Source organism: Trematomus bernacchii, unplaced genomic scaffold (genome assembly GCF_902827165.1).
Source record: "Trematomus bernacchii unplaced genomic scaffold, fTreBer1.1, whole genome shotgun sequence".
In the NCBI taxonomy this organism is placed as follows: Eukaryota; Metazoa; Chordata; class Actinopteri; order Perciformes; family Nototheniidae; genus Trematomus; species Trematomus bernacchii.
This window is the reverse complement of record NW_022987973.1, coordinates 13,898,886-13,911,235: the sequence shown is the minus strand read 5'-3', so window position 1 is coordinate 13,911,235 and position 12,350 is coordinate 13,898,886. Positions and strand designations below refer to the sequence as shown.

Below are 12,350 nucleotides of genomic sequence, written 5' to 3'. Positions count from 1 at the left end.
GGGTGGGATCCAAACGTGGCTGCAGGCCACACACATCTATCTCTTCACTAACAGCACACGGTTACTCATTATGTCACCACCTGCAGGTCTTTCGCGTACATCCTGTTTACCAGGGGACTTGAAATTAGATCTGAAAAGCAGAGGTATTTTTACTGTGAGCTAAACCCTTGCTGACATTATCTTTTGCTGTTTATAAGGATAAATTATATATCTTAAGGAACCATCTATCTTGCCTTGCCAGCCCTCCTGCCATTCCCTCAGCGTCTAATAAACCTGCCGGTGTTAAATAGTGCATGAGCAGTTTGTTACAGCAGGGGCCTTACATTGGTTTTCCTGCGGCAGCGGGAGAGGTTTAGATAGAGGGAGACCCGCAGCTCTTTGAGCCCTTTCAGCTCGTCTCCTTGCCCCTCACGAGGTAGCTTCCTCAGGGCATACTGATAACGCTGGCCTGCCTCCTTCATACGTCCCTTCTGAAAAACACACAGCAAGACAGCGAGAAAGAAACAGATGATAAGGGAAGACAGCTTCTGACAACCAATCCACAAAAACACCTTGTTTGAAGTCTATTAAAAAGAAATGCAGCAAAGTTTGCCACATTCTCACCGTCTACAACAATCTATAATACCTTGTAAAGCATGTTCCCTTCCTCCATCAGCTTCTGCAGGAGGATGAGGAGGATGTCTGGTTTGGAGGAAGCCATAGCCCATGTAGCGTGACCTGATGGAGGGGTACACATATTTATCTTTCTATTATCTATGTCAACTTGTCTCTTTTACTTATGTCTTGCATAAATCATGTACCTGATCGATCATGTGGAGCCGTTTTGTAGCCTGTTGGTCGGTGAAGGTCGTGACCGAGGAGGGAGACAGAGAGAGGAGAAAATGAGTTGGAGAGGTGGATGTAAAACTGTAGGTGCTGCAGAGTAGAACGCATCAAAATACTGCATGGAAGTAAAATATAAAGTGATATAAAGGTAGGTGCAAAAATATTTCAAAAAAGATATATCTGTAAGTGAGTCTTCATCAATTATATAAAATTTTTAAAACACTTAGTGGCAAGTTTAGTCAGACTCATGTGGATTTAACTGTATGCTCATGTTATAGGCTGTGGTGCTGGTATAGGAGCTGTTTAACTGTGTCGTGTACTAGTTAGCTGCTTTTTGATCCTTGTTTTGACTGTAAAATGCATGGGGGTGAGATTAACTGTAGGGCTGTTATGGTAAACATTGTTTTATATACAGTCTATGCTTTATACCCATCTTGGATCCTTTCTTCAGCAGCGAGGCCACCAGGGCGGGGTTCTGGCAGCCCGGCGCCCGCTCCGAGCCTCTGGTGGCGGTGGTGTCTCTCTCCAACACCGCTCCATGTTCCACAAGGCAATGAACCTGCTCGTGCATGGAATAATAATATATGTTATTTTTGTATTGAAATCAAAGTTTCTCATAATAGAAATGTTGCTGGATATGTTAATAATCTGTTTGATTACACACAGTGTGTCCCTGCATTAGCAACAAAGCTGCCCCTTAATATCCGGAGGATTTTGATTGTTTAATCATCAGATAGCTTTGATTACTCTCCTGCTGATCAAGTTTTTGAACTGTGATTGAAAATTGACATCCTGTGTTGCAGGGGAAATAATTATCATAATTAATAGTAATTATGAATTATTAAAGTTTTCTAAAATAGCTCGGTTTTTGTATTTTTGGACCATTATGTGTACTGTACATTTCGAATCGTTTTTTTTTAATTATAATGTTATGCAACTTATTGTTACATTTGTCCACCAAATTGCATGAGGAAGAAACTGTAATGCATAAAAGTATTTAGGGTTTAAAATGAAAATTATTTCAAAAATAAAGAGAGTGCAAAAAAGAAAAAGGGACTCCATTTTCAACATAATGTCATATAAACAACAGCATGAAACCCACTATATCTGCCTCCCCGTTCAGAGCAGCGAGGTCCAGAGGGGTCCGCCCCTGTCGGTCCGGGTGGTTCAGGTCGGCGCCGGCCTCCGCCAGCAGCTGCACCGCACCTTTCTGCCCCTTCAGACACGCCCAGCTCAGGGCGGTCAGCCCGTCCTGATCCGCAGCAGACGGAGAGGCACCTGGGACAGCAAAAAGGCAAATATCGTTCTGCTGTCCATATCAGTAATCTGGTTACAGGGTCTACATAAAATAATGAGAAACAGTCAACTGAAATATATGAAATAACAAAAAAACAAACCAAAAATCTGAAAAAGAGACAACAAACTTAAAAAATGTAAACTGATTAACCAAAATGTATAGGATATAGTAAACGGGTAACGGATACATCGTTAATACTCATACGTACATTAATGATCACATCCAAACTGGAGGGTCAATAGAAATGTTTTATGTTCTTTATCTCACAAATGTTTCCTTCTATCGTGAAAGATATAAACCTGATTTATATTTCTCACAGTTATTTTTTCCATTCCATATATTTCTTTCACCAGATTGTTCGATTCTGAATTCATTAAATGATCATCTTTTAGCCAATTCCTTATAATCACCGGTAGTTTATTATTGCTACTCTTTGTTACAAGGAATAAGTAGGAATTGTTCTTTTTGATTTGTTCTGGTCCAAATAATAGAATAAGTGGGTTTTTATTTAGAGAAATACAAAACATAGTAGCCATTTCTCTTCTAGATAGAAGATACTGTGAGATGTTTGTTTCGGAGGTGGGGACCCTCACCCTTTGACAGCAGCAGTTCCACAGTGCTGGTGTGGTCCTCTGAGGCGGCGAGCATCAGGGCGGTGCGACCCTGCTTCTCAGAGACGTTGATATCTGCACCGTGCTTTAGCAGCAACTCGACAACCTGGAGAAGGAAGGAAAAGTGTTACAGAAAAAAGAATACCGGTTAAATAGAGAACGTCCTGTGCCAGTGACCAGACTCCTCTTCACCTGGGTGTGTCCATGCTTGGTGGCACTGAGCAGCGGGACCATCCCCCTGCGGTTCGGTATCTCCAGCCCTGCCCCCCCCTCCAGGAGGAACGCACACACCTCCATCCTCCCTCTTCCTGCTGCCGCGCTCAGCACTGGCAGAGGGTCGGCATAGAGATGAGACGACGAGGCGGGAAGAATATGTAATTGACACATTTAGGGGAGAGATAGAAGCAGGAGTGAGAGACGGAGAGAAAAACAACGTTGGTTATTACCATAATCTATTGGAGGGTAACGCAGGTGTTTTTTTTCTTTCAGTTTGAATACAAATCTACACATCTGACCAGTTATGGAAATCAACATTGTCTTAAGATGGCTACATTTTCCAGTTTTCCAACTCCACACACTAATAACTTGCCCCCTCCCTAACCAGCCAGTGTTACTTTGACAAATGATGGGCTTTCTTTTTACATGCGAGTCCTTCAGCTAATTGAGCAGCTGGGGATAGAGGTAAGGTATTGATGCCATTCTCTAACCTTCAAGTACCCTTAATAAATGACATCATGTTTCATTTGAACACATGCTTCAGTGAACAGATCGATTGTATCTTACCGCCTTTAAAGATAAGTTATTGTCATATATGAGACAATGAAAAAAAGAAACTGTCTTTGTTGGTCTTTGTATCAGCTGTGGAAAATTACAGGGATAGTGAAGCTTCAAATATGCAAACTGAAGCAGTGAAAATGATATTGTTATTTAAGAGAATATTTAAAAGATGTGCACACTCTATGCACTACTGTCTTGGGTAATTGTAACCACAGAAGAAGTCTCTGGTGAAGTAATCAGACTTGTATCCATGACTGATCATTGTATCTTTGCAAATGGATTGTAATCCAATGACACTAACCCTAAACAGAAACGCCCTGGTATTGTACATACAAAGGTGAATGTTTCAGAGGGCATTTCATGCTCTTACTTTTTATATCTCAGCACTGGAGGGGAGTGTGTAATAGAATTATACTCTAATGGTGCTGCAGGCAGAGACACAGGCTTCATCCGACAAGCTTTCAGGAAATGAACCTAACAGAATTCTGCGGGCCGCACTATCACATCTGTGATAGAGGTAAAAGTATTACAATTGAATAAGAGCTGCTTTTTAGTTGCTACAAATGTGGCTGTAAAGATGTTCTGTGTGATAAATGTGATGCTTAATTTCTGTCAAAAAAAACAAGTTTATTTACATTAAAATCAATGATTTGATATTGACCAGAGCACCCTGTTATCAAGTTCTCCTGCAGCTCCTTTCAAATAGCTCACTGTGTGTCCATATTAAAGAAATGTATCAAAGTATTTATGCATTGTACAGATTGCTAGAATGTGCCTAATATGAAACATCAATGGATCCCCACCGATGGACAGAAAGAGGGGAGAAAGCTATATTTATCTGACTGATAGAAGAAATTCACCCGTTTCTCCCCAGAGAGAGTCGTGAGCGTCCATCTGCACGTCCAGCTGTTCATCTTTCAAATCCAGCAAGCTCTTTACCACCTGCAGAAAAACACAATTTCAAAGTCCTCTGTATTGTGCTGCGCAGAAGGAACAAAAAACAAAGCACACACAGACCTTGACCATAGCAAACCACATCTAATACATCCTCTAAGTCAAGCAAGGACAGGCACTGTGCTCTACATACAAAATGAATTTCTGCAGAGTGTTTTGTCACGAGGGCGCTGGTCTGTTTCCTACCTGTGTGTTTCCCACACTAGCTGCAGCGGTAGCCGCCTGCTGAGCTGCCTTTGCTTTCCCAGTCACAGCTTCAGTGCTGTGGTGCTGCTGTGGGTCAGCGGGAACCTCTGCTCCCCAATCCTGGCCCAGCAAGATGGTGATGATTTCTGCATGGCCCTTCAGCCCAGCGTGGACCAGCGCACACTGGTTACTCTTATCAGCATGGCCCACCTGGCACAAAGGGGAACACAGAACGACTTACAACACTGGCCGTAGCCCGTAATACGCTGACCTAAATCAGGCCTGTTTATGTCATCTGTCTCCCAGAATAGATCATGTAGCTGTGGTGAATGTAGAACAGGACTGTTCAGGATACTATTTTGTGTAAAGCCACAGACGGTGTGTTTTTTCAGAGATAAAAATCTGGTGTATCCGTAGTAATTACGTTGTCCAAAATCACATTTCTCCCTTTTTTGTTCAGAAGTGACACTGACCTTGGCCCCTTTCTTGCAGAGCGCACTGACGATGTCTGTGTGTCCCGCAGCGGCAGCCAGACAGAGGGGCGTCATGCCACTGTCGGTGGTCCCATCTAGCGGAGCACCATATTCAAGCAGCAGAGCGACCATCTCCACGTGCCCGAGGTGAGCGTGGACGGCCAGGATGGGCGCATGTCCAACCACCTCGGTACACCAGGTCACGCTAGCGCCACCTAGCATCAACAGACGACTTACCTGCAGGATGAAAAAGTAGTATGTAAGATGTCTCTTTTGAAAACTTAAAAGTGCTTTATTGTAATGGCATAGTCATGTTAAAGGTCCCCCATTATACTATTTTTCATAAATATATTACCTTGGTTGGTTATTGGCTAATGGTTACACAAGCCAAAAAATCTTTATGACATCATGAAGTGGCCAAAATCTGATCAGCTCATTTTCAGGCCTATTTCCAAAACGTGTCAACATCACCTACAGACCTGTTTTGAATCCAGGAAGTGCTCATTGCCATACCATTTTTTGTTTTTAATAGTGTCGAATTTGGGTTTATAGGTTGTTCTAAATGTAGAGCACATGTATGTCACCTTGATGTTAGGTGTATATAGGTTTCTCAGCGAGGCCAGTGCAGCGGACAAACTGTCTGTGCTGCAGTTCACCCATATCGCCTGGAGAACGCTGGAGGACACACCTGTCTTCTTACTGAGACCCTGTAAGAGTGAGAGAGAAACAGATAGATAGAGAGCAACAGAGAAAGAGAGATTAAGCTTGTTCAGATGAGATCTGTGGTGCAGAATTTGAATTGTGTCCCAGGAGTAACGCAGTGTGTACAGAGTGCAAACTATGCATGCAAACAGTTCAATATCCACTGTACCATGGGCGTTTTATGGATCTGAGCAGGGCTAATGTGTGTGGGTAATGGTAGAAACAGAATCTTATTTGCATGTGTCTCAGTATTATGCTATGCAATAATACACAGCGAAGTGCATGATCTTGTTTATGTGTATCCTTTTGGAACTGAAGTGATTCAGGAGGGTTGTGGTACAATAGCTTCCAGTTCTGAACCTACATAGCAAGGTATATACAGAGCATCACCGTTCCTGTTACCTTGAATATGTGAGCCTTGAGGATGTGGTGTCCCAGTTCCATGGTCTGCTGCCGGTTCAGCTTGCCTTCCTGCCTGGAGAACATGAAGGCCAGGAGAGCGTGGCCACTCCTGTAGATGATTGGAGTACTTATTAATCAGAAATGGCAAAAATGTATAACATTTTTTCATGGCGTATTCACAACTGTCTTATTTACTAAAGCGTTTGGGAAGCCAATTTAAAAGCATGGCTTTGCAAGACACCATTATGATCACAGACAAACATGTTGAAGTAGAGCAAGGCTGCCCTAGGCTTATTATAAAGTGTGGTTTAAACTAATTTGTTGAACAAATTATTAAATTGACAATGTACATGTGGACATGAGGTAATAAAAAAAGATAATGTGAAAAAATCACATGCCAGCAAAAACATGTGCCCTAAATGGGTTTTATCTATTTGTGCCAATTTGGTTCACAGGTCATTCATACATTACATTACATTACATTACATTACTCGTTAGACGCTTTTATCCAAAGCGACTTACATACTCAATACTGTGGGCAATCCCCACAGGAGCAATTTGGGGTGAAGTGTCTTGCCCAGGGACACAACGACATGCTGACTGCAGTGGGGTTTGAACCTGTGCTCCCCTGATCCGACACCAACGCACTAGTCCACTGCGCCACAGCCAACCAATGAAAAAACTAATTGAAAAAAAAATATTTAACAAGCATCTTATTAAACCATTTGACTGACTTGAGCACCGGTCCAAGAAATGATGGGCCTGTTTTCTTACTTAAGTCACTATGCAAAAATGGAAAAAACTGCTGCAAACTGTAGTAAAGCTACTAGTTTGTTTACATGTGGTTCCCTACTCCCCAGAACTGATCTTAATGATTTTTCTGCTTTGATAACTTTGACTCTTTAGTCTCACCTAGAGTCACAGAAAAAGTCACTGCTCTCTCCATCTGCTCTCCACACCAGCCACTCTCTGAAGGAGGGATGACAAAGCATCCGTGTGCCGTCCCTGCGTCTCACCTGCAAACACAAATGATACAGAAAACGTCTTAAAATGTAAAGGTATAACAAATTAGTTTGTCGATTTTGTCAGAAAAAATATACAATCCTACTAAAATTCAGAGCTGTGTGTTTGTTTTGCTATAACTCCATAGCAAAAGAAACTTACATCTATAAAGTCATAGCAAAACAAACACACCATTGAAGCTTTGAAACAAAAGCTTGAATCATTATGTACCCTCCCATGCAGTCATATCGAGTCTTACCATGAATCCAGCCAGGCTGTCTAATCTCAGCTGGAAGTCCTTCCACTCAAGCTCCCCCCTCACACTGCCTGCGTTCAGCGCCCTGAACATTTGTTCGTCAGTCAGTGGGTGCAGAGAAGCCAGCGCCACATTTAGCACCGGAAGCACCAGTTCAAAGGCCTCTTTATCCGGAAAGCTCACACGACACATCAGCAGGTACACCTGTCAGATATGTATAAGGTTAATTATGTTGTGTGTGGGTGATCATGGTTGCGTAGTAAATTATATAGTCAATAATAATGGAACAATCCACTGCTAAAGAGAAACAACAGAAGCTAGCAAGCACATTAACAAACATTTTTCCACAATAATTTGAGTTGATATGTTACACACCGTAGACTGAGGTGTCGTGACTTTTGAGGAATTTACAACTCTTTCTTGATGCTCAAATGCAGCAACGTCAAGGTAAACAGATTAATAATAGCAAGAAAAAGTACAAGAGTAAAGCAAAAATGTGCATTATACAAGTCCTATTAAAAAATCATAGTGTTAACACTCCATACATTTCAGCATGAGTCTGTTTTGGAATCATTTGTAATGTTTAAATAGTTAATTTACTGAATAATTCATATCATAATTCTTCACAAGCTGTCGTATTATACTGCCCACTACCTGGGCCTACACATCTTTTAGCACACCTTTATAAATGCTTTTCCATATCCATTATCCAATCATTAAATCCTGAATCCTGAATCCTGAATCCTCTAGGCCTCTGTGTGTATAATAACACTTGCTCATCTGTTGTCCTATTTAAACGGGTGATAATTATGCAATATTGCAATGCGTCTGTCATTTACTTTAGTCACTGTGGTCTATTTTTGGCGCTTTGTATAAAGTCTTTGAACCTGTCATTTTTATCTTGTATTGATCTGGATAGCGTCTGAGTACACATTTTCTTGCTTTTTGTGAAAAACATGTCTGAACAATGGATGTCGTCTGTGTACCTTGTGTGGGGATTTTATGGACATTGATTGCTTCTGCCTCGGGCGAGATGCCATTTCACGGCAGACAGCTTACCAAGATGACTGACAAGTGTTAAGTGTTAGACTGTGAACTTGACCAGATAGAACGAGGAGGAGGAGGAGGAGGAGGAGGAGGGTGGGTCCAGAAATTCGCCAAAGGTAAAATGTATGTTATGCTGTACACTATTAAACATTGTAATACACATAGTGTGTGAGCTGATAAATGAAACACACACTCCTCCACATCAGTGCTTGGATACCTTTTTTTGTAAAAAATGAATCCATAACTTCTAGCTCACATTTACTATTTCCCCCTGGGCATAAAGACCCCGTGCTTGTTGTAAATAAATACTCCAAATGTCTGACCTCCGACAGGGACACGGGCACCACCAAGTAGTTTCCTCCTTTCAGAGCCAGGTGGCCCTTGTGGAACAGATCCAGGGTCAGCTGCAGGTACAGGATGGAGCCGTGGCTGCGTGTTGACAGGTGGCTGCTGAACTTGCTGAGGAGCAGCTGATCGGGGGCGGAGCCTGTCGGCGTGGTGACGTTGGTGGCGACCTGGGTGCTGCTGCTGACCCGATGATGGATGTAGTCGCTCAGGTCAGCGCCCAGATCACTGCTGTCTGGCAGGATGTCCAGAGAGATACCAGAGAAGGGAAGGAGTGTGGTGATTTCCTGTGGCAGAAGAAAACAGATACATTATGGGTGCTTATTGGTAAAAACAGAGGCACACACACACCTCAGTGTTTGAAGAATAGTAGCTAGGATGTCTATGCCGCATAGCTCCCTGCAAGTTAAACATTTAATTTGCTGAGACTAATTAAAAGTCTTAGCAAATTCAAGACCCATTCCTCAGATGCTGTTGCCTGTGACTCACGCAGAGCCATGGGATAAAGTACAGTAAATAGTGTGACAATGACTCAAGCTCCAACATTGCTCAGAGGCATCTCTCAGAGTCACATTTCATCTCCCCTCTTTGCCATCATCAACTGCTCAACACCGGCCAAAACCAGCTATGACTGATGAAAAAGATTCATGTTATTGCAGCTCAGTTCCTCATTAATGAAGAATGACATTTTGGTTCAACAACAAGTAATTGACTGGTGGTCGAGGACTGAGCTCCACTTAATCCTTTATCAACTGTTTATAAAATACCCAGCGTGGTTATACAAGAGCTCCTGTGAATGGCTGGTAGAGGAAAGAGTGAGTGATGATCAAATCAGGAATTGTGGATACTTGGAGGGTTGGATAATTGCTGTACTGCTTGATGACTTCGAATGTATCATGAAGAATATGACCCTAAATGTGTTTTGTGTATTGCCAAACACTAATCAAATGATGTAACTGGCTGGCTGGCTGTCAGGCTCCAGACTGGAAGCAGACTCCCAGTCGTATTACCATCCATTCAGGGCGTAATCCATGCAGCATTTGCAGGCTTGGCTTTGGCATTGGACAGATGCGCCCGCTGTTTGGTGGGATTACCAACCGGATTGAAAAAATAGATCAGACTAGAGAGAGAGAGACTGTGCTGAAAGCCACAGTGTACATGGCATGGCGGTAAAAGCACAACATGGAACTATGTACGAGCAAAGACTCAGAGGCAAAGGGAAACATAAAGGGCTTGTTCAATACTAAATCCTTTTCTTCTCACTTCACCTACCATGTTATATCTAACCCTCTATATAGTCCTCTCTGCTCACTTTTTGAGCTTTCAGCCTCAACCATAAAGTGTTCAGAGCCCACTTTATATAAAAGCTCTGCTGGGGGCCAGAAGGGCAAAGACAAGCGGTGAACAGAAGGAGCTATCACACACCATCGGCTAGAGCAGTGGTTCCCAACCTTTTTTTTTTTACCAAGGCACACCTGAAAATATTTCTCGACCCCAAGGCACACCAACTTTTCGTAGATTTAAAAACCACTTCAGAGTTTAAAGATCACGATTCGACAGACATAAATGGGATTAAAATTGCAGTATTTCGAAAAACGTCCACTTTACAGCAAATAATCCACAGACTTTTCAACAGCTATCGTAGGTAGAAAGCATTTCCACTGAAAAACGTTTACAGTGAAATCTGAATCCAGAGTAATAGTGACATTCATCTTGAAATACACATACTTTTATTATCTTTTTCCCTCTTTTTCTTTGCATGGGTTGAAGGGTATTGCATCTAACATTGGGTGAAAGGGGGGTTTTAACCCATGGATACTTTAAAATAGCTGTAAATGATGCCCCCCCATCTGCCTTGCTGCATATTAGCCAACCACAATACAGCAACAAATAAATCCCTTGTACCCCATCCCCAAAAATCCCAATAGACCCCATTAGCAGTGATACAATAGGTTAACATGCATATGGGAGAACCAACCCTTTGAAATGGTGGTTCAGAGATCACTCTAATAATACCAATAATCTCACTCACCACCAGACTTGTCCTCACTGTGACCACCAACTTTAGCCAGGGGGGGAATTTGGAGACTATTTTGGTAATGAAAGTGGCGATGGTGTCCCCATAGTCTGGTTTATGGAACTCTGCTTCATTAAGACTGTCGACCAATATAATGTAGTCTTCTTCAGGCAGCCTGCGCTCTGAAGGGAGCAGAGAGAAGAAAATGAGGTTAAATCACATAAAGATACCAGGTACATTATATTAGCCTGGGAAAGAGCACATCATTCGGAAACAAAGAAGATGATATGATTTGATCTGAATCTTCTCATTGTTTTCCAGCCCAGGATATGTTGAGAGAAGAACTAATTGGTGATATTGATTATATTCTGCTGAAAGGGAACAGAGGCCATTGTTGTTTATTAGCTCAAAATAGGACATATCCATCATGTTTCACATAAACTTAGCTTTCAATGCATCCTTGTGAGGGCTCATACACTCAGGCATAAGGGCTGTCCATTTTTTTTCCTTAACTGCTTAATAGTGATGGAGTAGACCAAACACTCCTCTGCTCCGACAGTGGAGTGGCTGGCCATACAAACACATCAATCTAACTGACTGACTGTATCGTGAGAAGCTAAGGTGGCTAATACGACTGTAACATTCACATCCTCTCACAGTATTTTGTGACCTTGAAATCCAGTGGGATGCTAATGATTTACCGTGGTAAAATAACTCTAATCATTTTCCTATATAAATGATCTAACATCTGTTTCACACTGTACACGGTTTCAAATCATTGACCTTAACGAATATAATCTATGGGCTCATCATGGAGTCATTAATAGGCTTTTTTCACACAGGACTTGATAGCAGGCTCTCTAATTACGTAGTTAGGGAGAAGACCATTTTCCACCTTAAAACTCATGCTCTTTTAAAAAGACTTGAATTTGAATATTGTTTTTATGGTGCTTCTGTGTGTAGATGCATTACCCTTGCGCAGGCTGGCTATGGGTTCCAGGATTCCCTTTCTGAAGGCAGCGATGGGGTCCTGAACGCAGGATCTCAGACTGAGAGTGTTTTGAAGGTGGGGCTCTTGTGCCAGCAGCTCCCTGTACAGGGCAAGCTGTGGGGCTCTGGCCAGCAGGGCGGCGACGCTGTGCACAAACTCTGGAACCAGGCAGGTGTAGGTGTTGTCCGCCTGACAGAAATGGTACGCCACCACCTGACAGAAGAAAGAAGCAGGTGAAACACAAAACACAATCGCTTCAGATCCTCCAATGTTTTACTTTTAGAAGTACCAAGAGTGAATTACAAGAAACCTGGGGAGGCTGCTTTCTGTTTTTCCTGGATCTTAGAACTGCAACCTCAATTGGAAATTTTAAGTAAATTAAAGACCTATCTTTTGAATTTGGCTTATAATTTGGGGCAATTGTAATTTTGTACTAGTATCACTGTTCATGTTTTATTGTTCAAT

The 12,350-nt window shown here is 42.2% G+C and overlaps 1 protein-coding gene across 1 annotated transcript in view; it reads right to left on the bottom strand.

The window, feature by feature from the left end:
- LOC117471421 (protein TANC1-like) overlaps positions 1-12,350 on the bottom strand; it is a 33,936-nt gene that overhangs the window by 3,741 nt on the left and 17,845 nt on the right. Inside the window, exons 11-27 of the mRNA XM_034116416.1 lie at positions 11,867-12,098; positions 10,910-11,076; positions 8,856-9,164; positions 7,489-7,689; positions 7,140-7,243; positions 6,228-6,336; positions 5,708-5,830; positions 5,124-5,360; positions 4,651-4,860; positions 4,371-4,452; positions 2,926-3,059; positions 2,716-2,839; positions 1,928-2,103; positions 1,255-1,384; positions 801-830; positions 626-717; positions 324-470 (exon numbers count right to left, since the gene is read on the bottom strand). Of these exons, the coding sequence (XP_033972307.1) occupies positions 324-470; positions 626-717; positions 801-830; positions 1,255-1,384; positions 1,928-2,103; positions 2,716-2,839; positions 2,926-3,059; positions 4,371-4,452; positions 4,651-4,860; positions 5,124-5,360; positions 5,708-5,830; positions 6,228-6,336; positions 7,140-7,243; positions 7,489-7,689; positions 8,856-9,164; positions 10,910-11,076; positions 11,867-12,098 (2,607 nt within the window). The remainder of the gene's footprint in view (positions 1-323; positions 471-625; positions 718-800; positions 831-1,254; positions 1,385-1,927; positions 2,104-2,715; positions 2,840-2,925; positions 3,060-4,370; positions 4,453-4,650; positions 4,861-5,123; positions 5,361-5,707; positions 5,831-6,227; positions 6,337-7,139; positions 7,244-7,488; positions 7,690-8,855; positions 9,165-10,909; positions 11,077-11,866; positions 12,099-12,350) is intronic.